The 23,683-nt window shown below is 36.7% G+C and overlaps 5 protein-coding genes across 12 annotated transcripts in view; 2 read left to right on the plus strand and 3 right to left on the minus strand.

The window, feature by feature from the left end:
* Positions 1 to 23,683, plus strand: part of LOC123688953 (disks large 1 tumor suppressor protein) — a 742,726-nt gene that overhangs the window by 350,884 nt on the left and 368,159 nt on the right. The window lies entirely within an intron of this gene.
* LOC123688965 (larval cuticle protein A3A-like) lies at positions 1,944 to 2,847 on the minus strand. Its single transcript, XM_045627740.1, has 2 exons — positions 2,768 to 2,847; positions 1,944 to 2,692 (listed from the first exon to the last, which is right to left on the minus strand). Exons 1-2 carry the CDS (start codon positions 2,777 to 2,779, stop codon positions 1,997 to 1,999), a joined length of 708 nt encoding a protein of 235 aa, XP_045483696.1. The 5' UTR covers positions 2,780 to 2,847; the 3' UTR covers positions 1,944 to 1,996.
* Positions 6,384 to 7,235, minus strand: LOC123688970 (larval cuticle protein A2B-like). Its single transcript, XM_045627745.1, has one exon. It carries the CDS (start codon positions 7,010 to 7,012, stop codon positions 6,446 to 6,448), a length of 567 nt encoding a protein of 188 aa, XP_045483701.1. The 5' UTR covers positions 7,013 to 7,235; the 3' UTR covers positions 6,384 to 6,445.
* On the plus strand, positions 8,373 to 14,260 carry LOC123688971 (larval cuticle protein A2B-like). Of its 2 annotated transcripts, none has more exons than XM_045627746.1 (2): positions 8,373 to 8,758; positions 14,010 to 14,260. In XM_045627746.1, exons 1-2 carry the CDS (start codon positions 8,392 to 8,394, stop codon positions 14,198 to 14,200), a joined length of 558 nt encoding a protein of 185 aa, XP_045483702.1. In that variant the 5' UTR covers positions 8,373 to 8,391; the 3' UTR covers positions 14,201 to 14,260. The 2 variants fall into 2 exon arrangements, with proteins under 2 accessions (XP_045483702.1, XP_045483703.1); XM_045627747.1 differs by lacking the exon at positions 8,373 to 8,758 and adding an exon at positions 10,972 to 11,471 and having other exon boundaries at positions 14,006 to 14,260.
* On the minus strand, positions 16,050 to 16,885 carry LOC123688972 (larval cuticle protein A2B-like). Its single transcript, XM_045627748.1, has 2 exons — positions 16,842 to 16,885; positions 16,050 to 16,659 (listed from the first exon to the last, which is right to left on the minus strand). Exons 1-2 carry the CDS (start codon positions 16,851 to 16,853, stop codon positions 16,138 to 16,140), a joined length of 534 nt encoding a protein of 177 aa, XP_045483704.1. The 5' UTR covers positions 16,854 to 16,885; the 3' UTR covers positions 16,050 to 16,137.

Consider the following 23,683-nt stretch of genomic DNA (forward strand, 5'->3'; position numbering starts at 1 on the left):
ATTCGTGTGTTTATGACAGATTCGAGAGAAAAATTAACACTTTCACGTGCAATTAAAACACACTGGTTTTGTGTTTCGAATATTCCTTTTTGAGAAAAAATCGAAAACTACTTCTCGCGCATCATCTTAAGGGAGCTGTAACCAAGCAGGAGGGCTCAAAAAAAAATTATATGAAGGACCCACCCTATTTTTTGAGAAGAAACCACCCCTTAAGTTTTTTGGCAACTGCTCATATACACCCTGTATACATCAATGAACGAGCGCTCAACTACTGACACCAAGCAATTGCTGTCCTCCTACTATTTATCTCTACTTTATATACACCGTATAAGTAGCTTCCTCTCATTAATACTTCAAATATTTGCCTCCAAATCCAATAAACATCTAAAGCTCAATCTTCGCGTTATCTCGCTCGAACATACCTCACTCGACGTGTACATCGAACAACGTTTGTCCTCAAGTACTCGTTGTATCCGATAACACACACCACACACCGGCGAGGCCTTAAAGGCTTCACACGTGCCCTCAATTGCAGAACGAATGTGTACCCACTTTGTCCGTAATGGGGTTATACCTTACCCCGGGTTATTACAGTTAAGAAATATATATATGGAACAGGCAACGTTCCCGGAATACCTCGAGTGTTATTATTTCAGCGCTGAGGAATGGACGGCCCTGTCGGGCTAAGAGCAATTCCGAAGCCCGGATCATAAGATGGAATTATGGGAGGAAAACATGTTCATGACGGGGCAGCAACACGAGAGCCTCGACGTTATTTACGTTGGTCGAAACAATGTCCTGCAGGATCCCCGAGAATGTAGCGGTAATTGGTCGTCGTAATACCGGGGGTCTGGTACGTGACCTTGCCATGGCCATGCCGCGGTATGGATTTCTCCTTAAATCTCGGGATGGGATGTCCAATTTGTATCGGGTTTCTTGGAGGAAAACGAGGTTTCCAGGGAGGGATTATTCGCAGCTCGAACGTCGTGTTTTTCGATGAGGATGTTGGGAAATTGTTGAATTTCTGCAGATTATCGTTTATCGAACAACACAATTGTAACGGGTGTTTTTTTTTCGAGGTATATAACTTTAAGTTGGCATTACTGTTCAAGATGGCGACCGATTTAACAACTCCTCCAGCTCCAACACGACGCCGACGGCGCAACATGTCACACAGCTCGTGCCACAATCGATTTATTGAAAGACACGTTTGGTGACCGCCTAATTTCACGTTTTGGACCTGTGAATTGACCTCCAAGATCTTGTGATTTAACACCGCTAAACTACTTTCTGTTTTGCTATGTAAAGTCATTGGTCTATGCGGATAAGCCACAAACCCTTGACCATTTGGAAGACAACATTCGGCTTGTTATTGCCGATATACGGCCACAAATGTTGGAAAAAGTCATCGATAATTGGACGTCCAGATTAGACTACATCCAAGCCAGAAATCATATTTAAAATGTAATGCCACAAGATTATCTTGCGGATAACTAAAATTCATGTCAATCGAATAATCCATCATTGTTTTATAGCAATTTGAAGTTCTATAGCTCTAAAAAAACACCCTTCATATATTTCTTGATAGATATACTGCTGAAAGCTTTCTCCAACAGAATTATAAAATTCCTGGCTTTTAAGCTGTGGTCTAATTGGTAAAGTGTACTGTTGAGACAGATTTTCAGGAATTTCTACATTGTAGATCGTGACTCGGCTTTGGATTTCATCGCAATAAACCAATCTGCTAATATTCCATAAAGTTATTCATTGGAATCTTACAAATAAGAAAGTATTATTTATGTGTTTCCGTGACTGACGTAGGGAAAATTCTGTATGTCGATTTGAAATGCAAAATATCGAATTCCGCGATCCGATCGAGTCTAGCCCGTTATGGTTGTGTATTGAAACAAAAGAATCATTAAGGTGTGAAAATATAACTCATATACATACATAAACTTTAATACATAAATAAACTTTTATATTTGCATAAACTTCCTCAATGAAGGAGAGTGGAATATCCAAGAGGAGCAGCAATTTTACCATAAGCTGCGGAGTATCCTAAGGCGGGTGCAGCAGATAAGATAGGTGCTGATCTCAGAAGAGGTGCTCCTAGATGGGGGGCAGCATAGGCTGTTTGGGAAAGAAGTGGCGCAGAACGGATCAATGAACTAGCGTAAGCTGGTTGAGCCAAAAGAGGAGCAGAGCGGATCAAGGGAGCAGAGAGGGCTTGCTGAGCGATCAAAGGAGCTGAACGGATCAAGGGAGCAGCAGCTACAACTGGGGCGGTACGCACAGCAGCAACAGCTGGAGCAGCAACTACGGTTTTAGCTAGCAGAGGTTCTTTGCGGACGACAGCGTTGAAACCGTTGATTGGGTCGGCAGTGTAGTCAACAATACGTCTGGTACCATCAGCGTCGTTCAAGGAGTATTGACCTTGGACAACATCTCCGCTGCGAGATTCAACTTGGCTCTTGGAGTCACCAGTCAAAGCGTCTTGGACATCGTAACCGAATTGGTATTGTGGGTTTGGGTCATAGGGTTCAGCCCTTGCAACAGCTACTGGTGCAGCTACTTTAGCTACTACTGGGGCAGCAATAGCAGCTGGAGCAGCATAAGCCAGAGAGGCGCCAATTGGTGCATCGATCAAATTGCCAGCATTAGCATAGGCTAAAACGGCAGCGAAAATGACGAACTGAAAAAAAAAACGAATGTTAATTTGAATGTCTAATAGATTGTCTAAATTCATAAAAAATTAATAGGTTATTACCTTAAAAGCCATGTTGATCCGTTGAAGATATCGATGGAAGTCTCGATATTCCAAATGAGTCGATCCTTTTTTATACGTAACTCGTTGCAGTACTCTTCAAATCTTGTCACATACAGGTTCAATTGCACCACCGAAAATACTCGATAAATTGCATCATTAATTCTTCATTCAAGGTGTAGGTCAATTATGAGGTCCAAAATTATCAATTCAACTGACAACTGACCGATACATTACTGATGATTCAGTTTTTCGATTTTCATCATCTACATTCCAGAACTTTGATACACACATATATGAATCATCAGAAATAGGAAAATATCCAGGTGAATTTGAGGAATTTCTCCGAAATTATTGTCGATTCTCAGTTGTCAATACTCAGTTTCTCTATGGATTCGCAGACGAGAATATTGGTTCTATTTGCTGCTCTCTTCGACATCTTTTTTTTTTTCTGATATTATTTTAGTCAATTTAGAACGGTGTGGGTTTTCTTTCAAGTTTTAGGTTAATTGTTTTGTCTTTGAAGATATTTTCCCCTAGTACCTAGTAGGTGGAAAATCGACTAGACCACGGCGAAAAAAGCTCGGAATTTTTCGTTTGTATTGAATTGTTTGGTATTGTTTATAATCTTGAATAGCTGTAAAGCCAAGAACAAACATTTCGACACTTTGTTGGTATTAGTTGGTACAGCCATTTTCAGAATATGTTCGAGGTTTGTATGAGAAACGTTCAGATGAAATTAAAGTCATCTTATACTTGATTGTGCCAATAATTCGAAACATATCGATGATTTCGAATTGAAACTAAGTGTGGTTTATTGTAAAAACAATACACAAAGGCTAATGTCAAATTTTGAAAGAACTGTTTCACTAGGAGATCTCATAAAATATCTTTAAATGTTCTTTGACTCAGAAATATGCAGCCAGAATTTTTCCAGTTTCATAGCAACCTTGTCAGAAGAAAATACTAATTTACGTAACATGTCCGGAAAATAGGTTTTTTTTGGACGAATAGACAAAATTCCAGGACGAGCGTAAGCGAGTCCTGGAAGTCTGTGAGTCCAATAAAACCATTTTCGGGCGTGTTGCGTACAATATTTTTTCGGCAACCATGTAGTATAACACTATCGCTGCTGCTTTCTATATTTTATTGCGATTGCTATCGAAAAACATGCAAATTGTTGACAACTAATTTCATATGAACTGTCAGCCGTTTTCTCGGTTGCTATGGTAATGATCGACTGCATTTATTAAAAATATATCTATCAAGATTTTCATATTCACAATGACACCAACGACGTGATTCTTTTCCGGCCTAGTCCGGGAAGTACGTAGGTACTTTCCGGACTAGGCCGGGAAATGCTACTTTCTCAGAGAAAAAGCGTCCGGGAAGTGAGCACTTCCCGGACGGTTGCCGAAAAATGATATTTTCTAATAATCGTTATTTCTCGAGGCAAAAATTTCCTATGAAATTTAGTTCTGCGAACGTTTTATAACTAAACTTCAGCGCAGAAAATGTCAGTGAGAATAATTTCTGATTTTATTACATCTTTTTAGTTTTTGAATCATCCTTAGGAGAGAAGCTTCGGTAGTTTGACGCTAGGTGTCGTATTAGCGCAACAACTTCAATGTTTATGCTGGATTTTCAATTGGTTGACGCGATTGTTGGGTTGTGCGATACTGATGACCTTCAAAAAGAGTATATCCTTCGATATCAGTAGGTTTCGCTTTGAACAACTAAGGACCTAGAATTCTGCCAGTCCTACATTTTCATTTAAGATTTTATAATTATTATGAGGCATATACCTCCTGACCACTCCATTCCAGTGGCTCCAAATAAGCGTAATTGCGCCAACAACTGGCACCAAATGACAAAACAGCAAACAAGCTCTCTCAGAACGAAATCAATTCGCCGGGATGCATTTCAGCGTGACAACTGATTGATCTCGGATAGAAACCCATATTCGACGTTGTTTCGAGTGTCAACGATTATTTATTTGCCGTCAACGAGAGGCCGCTGACTAATTGGAGTTCGTCAATCGAATACGGGTCAAGTCGACTAATCGAAAGAGTATGTAACTCTGCGTCAACGCCTATTGATGAATTATTCATTGTTGGTGTGCAGTGTTGGTAACTACCGGTAGTTACATCTTTGATTTGAATCGATGCATCATTCAAATTTGTTGGCAATAATCATAGTCTTAAATCTTTTCGGACAATTTTTAAACATAATCATTACCATTACCATCAATTTCTGAATGAATTATCTTGTCATTGATCTCTATTAGTGACAAAGTTCGATTCCCCGCTTGATTTGGAATCAATGAGCTCTCGATAGTTTCCAAAATAGTCCTTACTTGGTTTTCTTTTTATTGTTTCCCTGAAAATATGATATCACTGAATAGGTAAATAATGTTTTAAAGTCTGTGTATCAACATATTAGATTAATCTCGCGGCATTCAGACAATTTTTCAATTGTGGAAAAAGTACCTCCTCGAGCGGGACTCGAACCCGCAACCTCCGAATAACTAGTTCGACGCTCAAGCCACTGAGCCATCGAGGAAGCTGAAGATTCTCTGAAAAGAGGAACCACTAATCCCAGATTCAAGTGTACGCCTTACGAACTATATATACAGTTCGCAAGGGTTGAGGAAAGTTGAAAATGATGGAAAAAACATAATTAGATTCAGAAATTGAAAATTGGTCTGAATGCCGTGAAATTAATCTCATATGATATAACTAAATGTCTATGAGTTTGATTACAGAATGGTATTGAATGCAATGATAACTCTCGAATGAAATGTATAATAATAGTTTATTCATTATGGAGACTTTGAATTTTAAGGGTATATTCAGAGTTTAACTTATAGATTGTTCTGAAGTCATGCCTAAAAGTAATTTTTCTTCGTAATAAATTTAAGAAATATCTATCTGATCGAACTGAAACTTAGACATCTCTTGAAAATAGTGGAGGGAGATTTGATGCCATATTGGAAATATTTCTGGGGAAATTTCAAAATTATCATTTATTCATTTACAATTTCATAAAATATTTTTTCCAGCAAGGGGAACTGGATGAAAAATACAAAAAATAATAAATAAAAAAATAAAAAATAAACTTTTCAGAAAATGTCACGTCTCCAATTTATATAATGGACATTCCATTACTTGAGATAAGTTATAGCTTGAAATAAAGAATTTTATTATATGTAGATCGAGAACAGCCGTAGTCTGAACTCTAGGATGATGAATAATAGTACATGTCATGCATAGTTAAGAAGAATAAGCTTAAGGTTCAACCCAACCAGCTTAGTTAATGTAGCATTATTCCTGCTCCGTTAATAAATTTCAGGAATAATCGTTTTGCAGAGAGCTGGTTCCTGAAATTATGTTATCTTTCATTCTGAATTACCAATTAGATATTCAGATGGTGTATGTGAATTATAGAATATCTGTGAGGTCTTCTTGGGTTGAAAGGGTTTCGGTAATTTCATGTTACATTTGAACTAATTTTAACGAAAAGCATGGCAAATCGAAATAACCAACTACTTACTTCAACCGAGAGTCCAGTCGTATCTGACATATGAGGTAAATGAAACATTCTCAAAAGAAAATAAAATTTCAGTAATTAGAAAATTTAATGAAATAAATATACATTCATACAACAAAAATCAGTCGACACTTAGTGGTACACGGAGCTGGTGTAGGCAACATGGGCTGGAGCGGCGTATGCAACATGAGCTGGTGCAGCATAAGCAACTGGGGCAGCAGCAACAACCTTGGCTACTGGAGCAGCATAGGCGACGTGAGCAACTGGGGCAGCAACTTTGGCAACAGCAACTTTAGCATGGAGAGGTTGTTTGCTGACGACAGCGTTGAAACCGTTGATTGGATCAGCAGTGTAGTCTACGGTTCTGAGGGTACCATCGGGGTCAACAAGGGAGTATTGGCCTTTGACAACATCACCGTCTCTGGTTTCGTGTTGGGATTTGCTGTCTCCGGTCAAACCGTCTTGGACGTCGTATCCGTAGGAGTATTGTGGATGAGGGTCATATGGTTCAGGTTGAACAGTCTTGGCTACGGCGATAGCTGGAGCAAGTGTCTTGACGACAGGGGCGGCGTATGTCAAATGGGCAGTTGGAGCAGCGTAAGCCACTGGGGCGGCGTAGGCCACTGGTCCAACGGCTGGGAGAAGACCAGCGTTAGCTACAGCTGCGAAAGCGGCGACAAGAACGAATTTGAAAGCCATGGTTAGAACTGATGCTGAACGATAGATCGGGTGGAGTATTTATACTGATTTTTTCGAAGCGGATTTTGCAATTGTACTTCCATTTCTTGCGCGACCTTGAGAAGAATCTGGTTAGATTTTCGTTAGAAGGTGGAGTTATCACTCTCGAAAACGATCCAATTCTTGGGGTACCGGTCGGCGGTTCATATTTCGACACCGAGAACCGGCTTCTGGGTCGAGTACCCGCTGAATGGGCATCGATTGTTTGCAGAAAGTTCAAGTTCATAGTCCACGTTCGGCGATCGTGTAATTATAAATCATTGCCAAGTATGAATAAATTATTGTCGGTGCATTCTTCGGGTATGCCCTCATTAAAATATCTCGATTAGGTGTGCGTGTGGTCGAGTATTATTATTTTCGCGAGGCGAGTTCTTGTTTTCGCTTGGTGTTGTAATTTGTTGCGATTTAAATAACCAGATTTAACGATTTGTTAAATACATATCGTTATCTTGCTTTATACAGGGAGTTTCAGAAAAATATTCTGGTTCTTAAAATTATGTGATATACTAATTCATTTTCACGTCTTTAGAATGTCAAAGGATGAAAAATTTTAATAGCTTTCTCTTCAAGAAATGACGGCTTATGCTCGCAGGACATTTGCAAAATTCAAAGAGAAATTGGTGAAATTATGAGAAGAGAACATTTTGCTTGTTTTTCTGTTCGACTAATTCAATTCTTTAATTGACCGGATGAAATGAAACTTCTGATATTCATGTTTGATTGGGAAAAAAATAAGTGGAAACTTTCATAGGATAATTTTTTCTCAAAATGTATCACTGTGAATTTTATTGAACGACTTCCACCAAAAATTGATTATGACATAATTGAGTTCAGTTCACGTTCATGATGATTCCAACAAAGAAGAAAAAAGTATTTGATATAACGACCAATACAATGAAAGGGTTGTCATTCCGTTGCATTTCTCCCAAAAGTTTAGAGTAGTTGAGAGTTAATCCTGTACTATTAGAAGTTTAAAGAGGAGGTCCAACATATCGAATGTAGACAAAGTGAGTTGGAGCATGAATTAGAATTGTGAATGCTTCTATCAGAATTTTCATACGATAGCATCGATTACATCAATACAAGGTGTTACTAATTGATCAACTACCCACGTATTTTAATAACTTCGCGAATTCGGGTATTCAATAAATCAACATGCGTCCCACTTCTCAATGGATAACAATCAAACCAAGTAAATTACTCTAGATTTCAAGAACCTACTGGTTTGACCAGCCTAATTGCCTATTGCTCAATGGTACCAGTTCGAACATTCAGAATATATATACTCGAATATAACATAAAGTGGTCGCAGTCAACAACAGTATTTCAAATTAAATACAATGGCTTTCAAATTTGTCTTGTTCGCCGCTCTAGTAGCCGCCGCCAATGCAGGTCTTCTACCAACCGCCCCAGTGGCGTACACTGCTGCTGCACCCATCGCCCTTGCAAAGACTATTCAACCTGAACCATATGACCCTCATCCACAATACTCCTACGGATATGACGTCCAAGACGGTTTGACCGGAGACAGCAAATCTCAACACGAAACCAGAGACGGTGATGTTGTCAAAGGCCAATACTCCCTTGTTGACCCCGATGGTACCCTCAGAACCGTAGACTACACTGCTGATCCAATCAACGGTTTCAACGCTGTTGTCAGCAAACAACCTCTCCATGCTAAAGTAGCTGTTGCACCTGTAGCTAGAGTAGCCACTCTTGCCCATGCTCCAGTATCTTATGCCGCACCTGTAGCTACCCTTGCTCATGGTCCAGTATCTTATGCCGCCCCTGTACCTACCCTTTCTCATGGTCCAGTAGCTTATGCCGCCCCTGCTGTCGCCAGCTACTACCATTAAAAAGATTTTCGATATTCGAACTGAATTCTTGTATATATAGCTATTTATTCAAATAAAATTAATAATTCTTAGAAACATTATTATTTAATGACTAATATTCTCAGATGTATCATTTAGAGAAGTGATTTATAAAAAATGATAGATCCTTCTCTCGTAGCCATATTTCGACAGAAATATATTAAGCATTGTAAATGTGCATTTATGCAGGATCACATAAAAATATCGCGTAACAAATAGGTATAAAGTAACAAAGTGCCAAAATATTGCCATTTATACAGACTAAATATCAATTAGTAGTATATCATATGATGTAACCTCATATTTCCAAAATTGACTTTCAAAATCTATAATGAAATGAAAAAGTCAGCTGAAGTTTTGGTTTACATTATTATTTACGATTTTTTTTTTATATTGAAATGGCATCCACTTTCCTACTTCGAATTTAACTATACATATAGCTCCGAGTATTTCTCTGAGGTAAGCTTGATACATTTTTTATTCCACAGAATCAATTTTTTCATCATTGTGTCAAATTTTGATTGATTATGTTTCTCATCATCAGTAGACAACATAGTTACGTTACATAACAAGTAACTACATTATTTTCAACTCCAGATGATCATTGAACGTGAATGATTCAAGGATGCAGAAACCTTATTCACAAAATCATGATTTTGATGATGATGAAATCTTCCCAAACTAAGGATTATATTATATCATCAAAATTTTCAGATTTCTCTTTAAACTTATTAAGTCTATTCTCTTTATTGTGGGGAAATAGTAATTGAAATATCAAATGCTTTTTTTGGTATTTCTTGTTGTTATTGAGTCCAGAGATCATTCGTGGTCTAGTTGGTACAATAATTTTTCAACAACTTTTCAGTGGTTTTTTAATCGATTGCTGAAATATTAGTTTAACATTGTCATTTTCGAATATGGACAATTTTTTCAAAAATGAAGAGAAGTTTGAATAGGAACAAACCTGAGAAATCTTTTTGTTGAATTCATCATCTGAAAACATATTGTAGACAATAATTCTTCAGTAGAAATACACTTATTTCTATGAAAAATTTTTAATACTTATCATGTCATTCGTTGTAGGCTTCCTGTGGATATTTTCATTTGAAAAATTTAATATTTAATCTTTTTATTATTCTCACATATCAAAATCATATCAATCTCTGGAATTCATCATAAAACATAATCCACTATGGATTATTCTCTTCGAATTATGGACGATCGATAAATTGATTCAATACTTGAATATCCTGAAGAATTGTAATGAGTATTCTACTAGAATCCATATTATACGATTGTTATCAGGGAAAATATTCATTCTATTGGTTGTTTATACTCAAACATTAACTTTATTGCTTTTTCATTATCAAATGAGGAAGCTCAATTTGATGCAAAATCAATCAGAAATATTTGCCCCTAGAGCACATTTAAAATTTTCCGTAAATGCAAATAGTTTAACCGAATTTACTCGACATCTAATGAAGATGTTTACAGTTGATAATTAAACGCTTCCATTGGGAAAATCATCAATTATGAATATTGATTTCAAATTCATAATTCGTGAAAAAAAAAACAATCAGATAAAGGAAAGTTTTCATTTGGCGATTATGTGTATGCAGATTGAAACAGCCCAGATTTCTGATGAAATCGTCGCTCTAAATGAAGCAATGTCAAGTTCAATCCATATAATACTAGACTTCGAGATTATATATCACGCGAAAGACATAAATTAACTCTAGAAAATTATCTTCTCAAATCAATAGATTATTGAAATTAAATTGACTTTTATCGAAATTGCAAATTCTCATGATGAAAATTTTAATCGGATAATACCTCAAGGTCATATATTTGATTTTTCATCAAATAACCACATGCTTCCAGTTGCATCAATTCTACTTCGCAAAAGATAACAATCAATCAAGGTAGTGTACCCCAAATCTTAAAAATCTACTGGTTCGACCAGTTTGAATTCAGATTACCCAACGATGTCAGTTCAAAAATTGACTAGGTATATATATTCGGAGATAACGTACAGAGATCACAGTTAACATCAGTACTGCAACAACAACACGATGGCTTTCAAATTTGTCTTGTTCGCTGCTCTAGTAGCCGCCGCCAATGCCGGTCTTCTACCAACCGCTCCAGTAGCGTACACTGCTGCTGCACCCATCGCCCTTGCAAAGTCTGTTCAACCAGAACCATACGACCCTCATCCACAATACTCCTATGGATATGACGTTAAAGACGGTTTGACCGGAGATAGCAAATCCCAACACGAAACCAGAGACGGAGATGTTGTCCAAGGCCAATATTCCGTTGTTGACCCCGATGGTACCCTCAGAACCGTAGACTACACTGCTGATCCAATCAACGGTTTCAACGCTGTTGTCAGCAAGCAACCCCTCCATGCTAAAGTTGCTGTTGCCTCTGCTCCAGTAGCTTATGCCGCACCTGTAGCTAGAGTAGCCACTCTTGCCCATGCTCCAGTCTCTTACGCCGCCCCTGTAGCCACCCTTGCTCATGCTCCAGTATCTTATGCCGCCCCTGTAGCTACCCTTTCTCATGGTCCAGTATCTTACGCCGCCCCTGTAGCTACCCTTTCTCATGGTCCAGTAGCTTATGCTGCCCCCGCTGTCGCCAGCTACTACCATTAAGAGGATGTTCGACATGCGAACTGATTTATTGTATATATAGCTATTTATTTCAATAAAATAAATTATTCAATACAACATGTTCATTAATCCAAAACCAAAAACCGAAAAACAAAATGTATTTTCATTAGAACTGGTAATTTGAAAAATTTCGACAACGAAAGGTTTAACAACAAACTTCTGATCAACCCTGAATAGTAACTAATAAGTCTGCACTTAGCAAAATAATGAATATGCAAGTTGAACTTAATAACCTCATCCTCTGTTTACTGGAAACAAACTTAAAAGTAATCTCAAGAAAATAAAACTATGGGACTTAAAATTTTACTAAATATTAACTTGTTGCGTTTTTTTTTGCACCTGACTGTATTTTCAGTTACCATTTGCTGTTAGCCAAATATATTGACGAAAGTTGTAGTTAATATATTCTTTTCACAGAAATTGAATTATTTCAGTTTGAATTAATTTGAAAAAATATTTGATTATCATAATCTATCATAAAAACTTTTCATTTTCATCTGATTTCCTCATACTCAAATGAAAGAAAATTGTTTGGTCGAATATACTGATACTGATAAAACTCATACTACATTTTCCTATTCTTGCATTCTCATTTTCCAATCACCGATTTTTTTGATGAGATTATTCTTAGAAATGTTATTCTTGGTCGACAAATTTTAACCTCATTTCCAGGAATATGGGCCTCAAACTTTTCAAATTTCGAAATTTCATATATCAAAGCAATTATTGAAAATTAATGGAAAATGATTAGTATTGTTTTCGATATAAGCTCTTTTGAGTTAGATCGAAATATTTTTAACTCTTTTGGATTTATTGAAATTAAATAACTGTTTTTTTAAGCAGCCTGTGCTTCCGTAGTGAATAAAATAGGACTTAGGATATTTGCAGGAAATATGTTCTTGTATTCGTTTTTGTAACTTGAATATTAAAATATTACACCAAATCTTGGACACTTTGTATGGATGGGGATATTGAGTGAACAATCCAGTTTATGCAAATGAACGAATTATCAATTCAAAACATGAAACAGACTACGCCATCAATTTTTCAAGTAAATCATGTAGTACAAAAAATGTTCGAAAACAATATATTGAATTACTCTAGAATCACTGCATCTGTAATATTTGATCACCTCAAAATTCTATTGTCAGTATCATCAAACAATAGAAACCAAGTGAATTGGCGAAACGATTTCGACTGATGAGCTAGGAGATGACCTAGCGAAATATGACACGCTCTGTTCCATTAGTATGAAAAATATGCTATATTTCTTCGTGACGAGATGGGTAAATAACTCAAAAAAAAACGGAACTTTTGGATTAATCTTTACAGATGAGATTTATGGATTAGAGTTGAGTAAATTCACAGATGCACAACGATTGTTGGACGTAGAAAATATTTTGTTAGAAAATTTTGCTCTGAATTACTTTGTATTTATATCTCAGTTCTATCTGGGTGTGCTGAAAATTCTCGCGCATTCTTATTTCCTTTACTTAAACAATTAGATTAAACCCCAATACACGACTCATTTGTCTAAACCTTTTATGCTAATAAATGTAATTTATTATCTTGTTGCAATATTTTTTCAATCGAATAGAAAAATGTTACGTATGAAGCATCAAAATATTCGCTATGAGATGATTATAATATTTAGTGATATTCATTTAAAAAAATATATTTGATTCAGTTATTTGGCCTATATTTATAATGGCAACTTTGCTCGAAAGAAGGTTTCAAAACAATTTCAAGGACTGTCTGTATAAATAATAAATATTCTGTGGAATCTATATTTCACAGAATAGTAATTTACGTAACAAGTCCGGAAAATAGGGTTTTTTTGGACGAATAGACAAAGTCTGTCTGTGAGTCCAAAAAAAACATTTTCGGACGTGTTGCGTACAATATTTTTTCGGCAACCATGTAGAATAACACTATCGCTGCTGCTTTCCATATTTTATTGCGATTGCGATGAAAAAACATTCAACTTTTTGACAAATAATTTCATATGAACTGTCAGCCGTTATCTCGGTTGATATGGATTCTATGATTCTTTTCCGGCCTAGTCCGGGAAGTACGTACTTTCCGGACTAGGCCGGGAAATGCTACTTTCTCAGAGAAAAAGCATCCGGGAAGTGAGCACTTCCCGGACGGTTGCCGAAAATAGTAATTTACGTAACAAGTCCGGAAAATAGGGTTTTTTTGGACGAATAGACAAAATTCCAGGACGAGCGTAAGCGAGTCCTGGAAGTCTGTGAGTCCAAAAAAACCATTTTCGGGCATGTTGCGTACAATATTTTTTCGGCAACCATGTAAAATAACACTGCTGCTTTCCATATTTTATTACGATTGCGATCAAAAAAACATGCAAATTTTTGACAACTAATTTCATATGAACTGTCAGCCGTTAGCCGTTAGCCACTCTTGCCCATGCTCCAGTATCTTACGCCGCACCTGTAGCTACCCTTGCTCATGGTCCAGTATCTTACGCTGCCCCTGTAGCTTCCCTTTCTCATGGTCCAGTATCTTACGCCGCCCCTGTAGCTACCCTTTCTCATGGTTCAGTAGCTTATGCTGCCCCTGCTGTCGCCAGCTACTATCATTAATAAGATGTTCGATAATCGAACTGAATACTTGTGTATATAGCTATTTATTTCAATAAAACAGATGACTCATATTTCGTAATCCTTCACTGATTTTACTCCATAACAGAAATATTTCTCATAATTTTCAGGTCGATGATCACTCTAAATCAAATTGTTTGATAGGTTTCATTATTTAGTTCAATATATACCGAGCTATTCAAATATTATTCCATTTTTATGTTCATAAGGATATGATATGGAGAAAATTTCAATAAGCTAGTAACAAATTATAGCGTCTCCATTAAATTTAAGAGGATGTTGAGGTCAATGCTTCATGCCGGAAGAGACTTCCTTCATAACCACATAAATTTCCAATGGCTTTATGAGATAAGGAACTTTAGAAGAATAATGTCTAAGACGTGCTCCGCTTTTGAAATTTATATGAGATTTTTGTTGAACTGAATAAGAAATATAGTTTGCTATAGACCTCAATTATGTTTAATTCAATAATTGCACTGAATCACGTATGTATTCCTATTCAATATCAAAGAACAAATTAATAAATTCATGAGGATCCAGAGTCCTATAATTCTGAGCATATGAAAATGAATTCAGTAAACCTCATATCAAAACCCTCTTAATATATCACGTACAAAAAAGGAGGGGCTTGAATTTCTCTCATTCGAGGTTGAATATCCTGCAGCAAATATTCCTAAAACCTATTTTATTTTAATTATGAAAAGCGAATCTTCGTGAGAGAGTAAATTATCCTACCTACTCGTATCTCGTTTTATTAAGAGATATTATATATATTTTTTATCTTATCTGCTTCATAATCCTCATTCTATAAACAGAAACTCGAGAAATCTCGAAAATTCAATAGGCCATGTTTTGAGCTGCTGGATCAAATTTTTCATTTTGAGTTTATTACTTCATGATGTATAAAAGTATTCTTTCATTTCCTTCATAGTAGGAATTTCTGAATGTTCCTGATCCCAATTTTATATTTCTACTTATATCATATCGTACTCTTCTCTCTTTCATTCTATCTAATTCAGAATGCATTATGTTCAATTCAAGCTCATCGTTTTATTTGAAAAATGACTACATATATTGCAACAAAAGATGTTCTTCATTTATAAAAAGAATGAATGAAAAATCAATGGTGCATTCAGAAGGACTGAAGAATTGTATTCTTAGACCACGATCTTGCACATGAAATAATTTTCAGTTATGATTGGATGAGACCAATTTTCATCTAGAGTTATCTATCAACATGCTGAAGCCAGCTGAAAAAAGTTATTACAGTTCATTCATTTTAGTAATGCCATGATTTCAGCCATCGAAGGGATATGTCGTTTCCAGGGTGTCAAAACATTCGCTTCACTGCTCACAAAACAAATTTTGAGATACTATTGTCAACATTTCATTGTTTACTTTAAGATTAATAATGATTACTTCAACTCATTAAGAAATTCATATTTTATATGAATTCAGATAAACGTAAGTAGGTGGGAAGGTAGGTGAAGCACATAAATGATGAGGAGAAATACTTAAATCAATAATCAGTAGGAATCAAATGAATACGGAAAACCATAATATGTGCATCAGCACCATAGCAACGTGTTTTTACAGTGTGCATTTCGGATTCGTCCTGCCATTGTTGAATGAGACGTAATACCATTGCTAAAATAAATATACTTTAGCATGATGTACTCGATTTGAATTCGCTGTTGCAGTGGGTATTAACTCGAGTCGTTTTCTGCTAAAATATCTCCCTATTCTCTGAATGAAATGTTGTCTTCCTCAAAATCGAACTGCAAATTCAGTAAATAATGTCTTGCAATAGTATTTGAAGTATAGTTTAGTGATATATTTTATGAAAAAACTTATTGCTCTTTGATTTTATATATTTGAATAAATAAATAAATAATTATATACATAATTCAGTCCCTTGTTTAGTGGTAGATTTTAGCAATTGCTGGTGCAGCGGCGTAGGCAAGTTGAGCTGGAGCGGCATAAGCAACTGGAGCGTGAGCAAGAGTAGCCACTTTAGCTATAGGTGTGGCGTAGGCGATTGGAGCAGCAACTTTGGCAACAGCAACTTTGGCATGGAGAGGTTGCTTGCTGACAACAGCGTTGAATCCGTTGACTGGATCAGCGGTGTAGTCTACAGTTCTGAGGGTACCGTCAGGGTCAACAACGGAGTATTGGCCTTGGACAACATCTCCGTCTCTGGTTTCGTGTTGGGATTTGCTGTCTCCGGTCAAACCGTCTTGGACGTCATATCCGTAGGAGTATTGTGGATGAGGGTCATATGGTTCAGGTTGAACAGTCTTGGCTACGGCGATAGCTGGAGCGAGAGTCTTGACGACAGGGGCGGCGTACGCCAAATGGGCAGCTGGGGCAGCAGCGTAAGCCACTTGAGCTGGGAGGAGACCAGCGTTAGCTACAGCTGCGAAAGCAGCAAGGATAACAAACTGCAAAAAAAAACAGTGGGTTAGAGTGGAATAAACGAAAAGTTGTTATAGTTCACCAGTTTATAAAAAAACTACTTCAAGATTCAATAACCCAAATGGTCATGAATGAGGAAATTCATTCGGAATGAATAGAGTTTGTTCTAAGTTTGATTAAATGCAATATGAATAGGAATAGGACGTACCTTGAATGCCATTGTTGAAAGTATCGAATCTGCTTGAGTGCTTTGAGAAACTCTGATTCCTCTGCAGAATTCGCGATCTTATATACGGCAGAAAGTTGCCAATATACTCCCTTGAGACCACCGCATGAAACGTACCGCACCCATCCTAAAATTAAGGATAACGAGTATTGTTTAACTCCGATATCAAACGATCCGTTGTTAATTCGATCGAAAGTAACCTGGAGCGTATTGGAGTTTCTGGTTTCTGGTCATCAATGAAATTGTGGGTCAATGTCAGGGAATAAATATCTCGCGAAGAACAGCCAGGTGTTAGCGGTAATCGATATTTCAATAACTTATCGTTCAATGTTGGATATATGTTCTCGTCTTATTTTAGAATCAACCATTTTTTATTTCGTGCTTGTTTCTGGAGAACAGCTTGCTATCATTTTATCAAAATATAGGCCCAAATGAACCAACAGTTGATTCGATATTTTTCGAACTGTATGTGTTAAATACATAAAATTTCTGATAATCGAAGAAGAACCAAACTGATATAATTGAAATCAAGATGCGCAATAGTGATGCAAAATTTTTAAGAGTATTATCATTGAAAATCATTGAAAAAATAGTCTAATTTCGATCCATTACAGAAACGTTCATTCAAATTTAATGCCACATTAAAATTTTAACCCTCCATTCAACGGTGCAGGTAGCCAATAGGCTTCTCCTATTGGAAGATTGAAACTTTATTGACGCCATTAAATTTTAATTAACGTTCCTGCAACTCGGTATCGGTTTCTATCCTTCAGATTTCACTGAAATTTTATGTGTATTAGAAGTTCATCAATAAAGTGGTTTATCCTAAAATTTAACTATTCAGCTCAAGTAGGTAATCAAGTTAATCAAGTCTGATCAAAGAATACCATGAATATTATTCTGATGCGATTGTCAACAATAGATAAAGTTAATGTTTTTCGTTTTAGCTGTCATGTTAACAAATTTATTACGTCATGACATTCCGAACAAAATCGAATTCTATTCATGAGAGTGAAGGTAGTTGCAGGAATATTCATAAAACAATTGTACATAAAACATGTACAATATTTGCTGAGTTTACTGAGTGAACTATTCAGAAGACTATTTTCTCTCAAATTGACCAGAGAATCAATAAAACTAGAACGAATATTTCTAACTGAATAAAGGGAGTACTCTTATTGAAAAAGTTTCTCCATGGAATTTATCAGATTTTGCAAAAAGAAAACTGAGGGAGGAAGTTTAACGCAATCTCCTAACGATAACATAAAAAACTACAACATGTGAATCTTCCTAAAAATTCCAATTAAATCATGCTCTGGCAAAAATTATTTCCGTATTTTTTGCTCCAGAAGTTCTCTTCTTCACGAAAGGAATTTAATCAAATAGAAGCTTACAGCCTGTCGAGATAGAACGTTAAGCGATAAAAAGCGGTCCGTCAATATCCAACAAAATAATCTGGGAAAAGTATTCGGTTATAGAAAAACTGATAGAGAATTCATAATAGTGTTAGAAAATATTCTTTCACGTTGGCGAATGTTGAATAAATGTCCTTATTCATTAGAACCTCTAGCGATAGTACAATTTGAAATTTGAACTGAGCAAAAAGACTGTCAAAGGATGTCACACAATACGACCAGGGCCTGACGCACTCATAAGACTGCTAGCACCATACCATTTTTTCTCATAAGTACTACGCTTCAGAAGATGCAAGTCTAAACTTCGGAACATAAGTAAGTCTATTGATGCCTTTTTTTAAAGTGAAGACGAATCTTTTTAGAGAAAGGTATTGAAAAGTAAGAGGAGCATTCGAGTACATGCATCACTATTGAAGGTGACTATGTTGACGTTGAAGTCGAATTTCAAGAAAAAATGTGATTTTACTGGTTACTCCTATGTAGACTTTTTTTTACTTGAAATCGAAAATGCATGCATCTTTTAAAGAATTACGCCAGCGAATTGTCAGCAAATGTAGCCGAATCATTCACAAAATGCTCCAGAATCATATTCAGGAGGAGAAAACCTTTTCTATACAATATATCGCTCGATCCAAGAGCACAATTTACGTGTCTGAGCGATTTTACAAAAGCTCAATTTTTCTAACAGAAAAAAATATTCGCTTATTTGTTAATGTGACACCGTGTATATGAACAGTCACTATCTCAGAGTAATAAAAAGGATGCCCTGCCTTCTATAATATCCCATTTGTTGTGAAGCCCATTATAGTCCATCTTCGTTGTTTTTATTTGTGGACAAGGGGGCTGGGGAGGAGAGGAGATATAAGGGTTTTTTATGATGCCTATGCTTCTGAAAGCAATTAAAGATCAGCATATTTTTACTAGTAAACAATTGGACGAGTCGGCGTCAGGAAATATCCGACGATTGCGAAACTCTGCGGTTGCTATGGTAACATCTCGATGTGAAAACGAGCTGGGTTATGGTGAATACTGCATTTTGCAGTTGAAAATAAAAGGTCGAAGATCAATCGGGAGGAAGAAATTGTCTTGGTTGTGGAATATCAAAGCATGGAGTGATCTTAATTTTGAAGTATAAGATCGGTTGGAGAAACCACCTTCTCTTCACGAGGTATTTACCCAAAATTTTCTATAGATATTTAAATTTGAGCTTTTCATCATGTGATATGCTAACTTTAATCTAGTACTGAGTTAGATCTGAAACAATTTTCTAATAATCCTCAGGAAAATCCATATTATAATGAATATCCTGTCATTAAGCTGTGATGAATAACATTTGGTATTTTTTCACCCAATCTATGGCGAAGATTTATGAAGGTTTGATAAACTGGTATAATCATCACAAAAAAGTATTACTACAAGAAACACCCTGTAGGAACAAAGCGTTTGCTGCCCATGTAGGACTTTTTGTGTTTGTTCTCAAAACTATCCAAATAATCTTTCATTTTTCTTCGTACTTCCAATTGTTTATCCAATTCTTTATCTCAATAGTTTCTCAACAGTGACTTTTGTTTTCAATATATAAAATTTTAAAATTAGAGTTAACATTATGTCCAGATTCTGCATATGCCGAAAAGATTTTATAACAAATGAGACTCCTTTACTGTTCATTGATTCTTTTGTTGAACGTTCTCGTTTGTCCATTAGGCAAGAATTTCAAATTAACTTATAAACCCTTGATTTCATATCTTCATCAACTCGATCTTCATTATTTCCTATACTACATAAAGTATTGACCGTTCCTTAGAAAACGACCCAATTGTAATTCTTTCTGAAGTACATACAAGAAAGAGTTTTAGGAGAAGGAATGAACCGAAAGAGAAACACTCTAGTGAGATCTTCCTGGGTTGGTCCATACCGAAAAGGTTCTTCGAAACTTTGGCCCTGCGAGATCCAAGAAGTATCTGGATCTTAGCAAGAATATACTACACCTCCTCACTAGATTCCTCACAGGGCTTTGTCGCCATAGGAAACACCACATGAGAATGAGTCTAGCAGAAAATAACGAGTGCAGATTCTGTGGAGAGGAAGAAGAAACTCCGAATTACCTGGTGACGGAATGCCCCGCCATCACTAGCCAACGCAAAATCTGCTCAGGACAAGAAACTTTTGAGGAAGTGAGGAATTAGCCATCCCAGATATTGTTGGAGTACGTTAGAACTCTGCAACTGGAGGGCAAGCTGTAGATCACTTATGTCGAATATTTCCCTCGTGTCAAAAATTCTATGTAAATGAAGAACAATTATCCAAAATTACAGCGATAATTGCAGTGTAGGAAGCGAAACAGCACTACGATAATTGTTCTGTTCATAGATGCATAGTTTCTATGCATCTTACACAGTTCGAATCTATGGCAATTTCATTCGACATCAGTTTGACAAGTGATATAACAGTTCATTCGGGAAATATTCCCCCGAATTACACTCGTGCATAAAAATGACCGGATAATTTCGCATTCCATCATGTTTTCTTTGAAAAACTGCATTCGGTCATTTTCATTTTTGGAGAAAGAGCTTTTTTGATGACCACACGCTGTTATGCAAAATTATCGGTAATTTTGACGCACTTGTGCAATTACTTACGAATATTTCCCTCCTGTCAAAAATTCTATGTATCTGGAGAACAATTATCGAAAATTACAGCGATAATTGCATTGTAGGAAGCGAAACTGCACTGCGATAATTGTTCTGTTCATAGATGCTTAGTTTCTATGCATCTTACACAGTTCGAATCTATGGCAATTCCATTCTAAATCAGTTTGACAGGTAATGTAACAGTTTATTCGGGAAATATTCCTCCGAATTACACTCGTGCATCAAAATTACCGGATAAATTCGCATTCCAGCGTGTTTTCTTTGAAAAACTGCATTCGGTCATTTTCATTTTTGGAGAAAGAGCCCTCCACCTTCGGTGTCGGGCTCTTTCTCCAAAAATGAAAATGAACTCATGCAGTTTTTATGACAACACGCTGTCATGCAAAATTATCGGTAATTTTGATGCACTTGTGCAATTACTTACGATAATTGCATTGTAGGAAGCGAAATAGCACTGCAATAATTGTTCTGTTCGATGCATAGTTTCTATGAATCTTACACAGTTCGAATCTATGGCAATTCCATTTTACATCAGTTTGACAAGTGATGTAACAGTTTATTCGGGAAATATTCCCTCGAATTACACTCGTGCATCAAAATTACCAGATAATTTCGCATTTCAGCGTGTTTTCTTCGAGAAACTGCATTCGGCCCTCCACCTTCGGTGTAGGGCTCTTTCTCCAGAAATGAAAATGAACTCATGCAGTTTTCATGACAACACGCTGTCATGCAAAATTATCGGTAATTTAGATGCACTTGTGCTATTACTTACGAAAATAGCTTTAATGGAGGCACAATAGACCATTAGGTAGCAATGAAACAGAACCTCCTGAATAAAATCTTAAATCTTGATTCCATCTAAAATATTGAGTTATTTTTTTTTGATAAGCCTTCGATATATGCGTCATATATCTGTGTATTTTATCGCTCTGAGTTCACGAGGCAGTTCATCGAGAGCACAGAGCACGACGCCAGCAAAGAGAACAGGCGCGCGTTCCAACCGTGTGCATTCCTGCAAAATTTATCAAGAGCCCGCACAAACGGTCGCATTCCAGAAAGAGAGTAGTATCCCTTTGATATCTGAATTTTGAAGCCGTTGCTAATTTTGCTCGCGTGCCTCGGGTAATTGCGATTAAATTTACAACGTGGTTCGGGGGGGCCAATTTACCGCTTTTGCGTGAGAGGACGTCCGTCGGTGCGGTTTTGATCTTCATCCGCGGGAATTATTTAGATCCGCACGGGACCTTCTGCTGATGCCCTTTCGTTTCACCGGCCGAATCCGTTCGAACTAGGCCAGATTTGAGCCTTTATTACGTAGACTCGTTGAATATTTATCGTCGGTTCCGAGTTGCGGATATTACGAGAGGTCGTTAAAGTTTTGACAGCTCGTGGCGGCCATGTTGGTGAACGTGCTGTCAAAATTGTAAGTGCTCATACTCTTCAAACTCCGAGTACAGGTTGGGCAAATTTCGATGTTTTAGCACTACAACTTTCAAACAAGAGGAGATAGACAAAATCTGATACCCACTTCTCAGTCTCTTTTTCTGAGAAACTTACGAGGGTAGTATTCATTGTTGGCCACCTTCTTTTGTTTTCGAGTTATAAGCGAGAATTGGAAAAATGGCGATATCGAAAAACATTTATATCTCCGCTAATACTGATGATAGAGCTTTGAAATTAAAACATCATACGGGCACTTTGTTACGTAGAATCTAGTGGTGTGCTGGTCTTTTCAAAAGAGTTTTAAATTACGATGCTATGACCCAAAGTTATGTTTCTTCAAATGGGAACACTAGATTTATGTGCCATTTTTTGAAAGCTTAATTTTTTCTGATTTCAAAAATATATAACATAGCTTTGTAATTGAAAACCTTTTTGAAAAGACGAGCACGCCACTGGATTCTACGTAAAAAAGTGCCTGTATGATGTTTTTATTTCAGAGCTCTATCGTCAGTATTAGCATTTTCCAATTTTCGCTTATAACTCGAAAACAAAAGAAGGTGGCCAACAATGAATAATACCCTTGTTAGTTTCTCAGAAAAAGAGATTGAGCAGTGGGTATCAGATTTTGTCTATCTCCTCTGGTTTAAAAGTTGTGGTGCTAAACCATCGAAATTTGCCCACCCTGTACAAATTAACGATGAAAAGTCTTTTTTCTTCTCTTATTTCTAGTTTGATTTCTTTCCCTGGAGAAAATAACGAAAATCGTACAACTCGCCAACCATGTAACTTTCTATTTAGGCACTGTGCAACGTAAAATTGTGCGATTCACTTCACCGTAAACAGAAAGCACGATCAACAACCAATACGGTTAGCTTCTGCAAAGTTAATCGCACGGCGAATAACCAATAAGATAAAACCTTCAGTGGTTGCCATGGAAACGAAAAACAAACAGCCCGCGTAGCCGATAACTTCATGACGTTTAGCGCTATTATATTATATTAGTAATTGTCTAGCGATTTGCGACCAGTTTATGGATTTGCCTAAGTTTTTATGGAAATGAATGCAGTCGTAGAAAAAGTTCAGTACACGACTCGAGTTGAAATACAATTATGCACTCACAGCTCGTGTGATATTGTTTAGGTTCAATCATTCTAGCTTTAATAACAAGAGGCTCAACAAGAAGTTTCAATTTAAACATTTTGAACAGTACAGTGCATCCCATTTTGGGTGAGACTGCCAGGTTTCTCGCTTGTTATTTAAGATAGAGCCTTGCGGTTTTCACGTTCCTGTCCTACTTTTTCGTTAAACTCAAGTT

The sequence above is a fragment of the Harmonia axyridis genome, chromosome 1 (genome assembly GCF_914767665.1).
Source record: "Harmonia axyridis chromosome 1, icHarAxyr1.1, whole genome shotgun sequence".
Classification (NCBI taxonomy): Eukaryota; Metazoa; Arthropoda; class Insecta; order Coleoptera; family Coccinellidae; genus Harmonia; species Harmonia axyridis.

What these genes read in the sequence shown, in the direction of transcription:
- LOC123688970 (XM_045627745.1), bottom strand. Translation starts at nt 7,012, where the DNA reads ATGGCTTTCAAATTCGTTCTTGTCGCCGCTTTCGCAGCTGTAGCTAAC.
- LOC123688971 (XM_045627747.1), top strand. Translation starts at nt 10,998, where the DNA reads ATGGCTTTCAAATTTGTCTTGTTCGCTGCTCTAGTAGCCGCCGCCAAT. An exon ending in CAGTATCTTATGCCGCCCCT is followed by an intron (nt 11,472 to 14,005) that starts GTAGCTACCCTT and finishes GTCAGCCGTTAG; the next exon opens with CCGTTAGCCACTCTTGCCCA.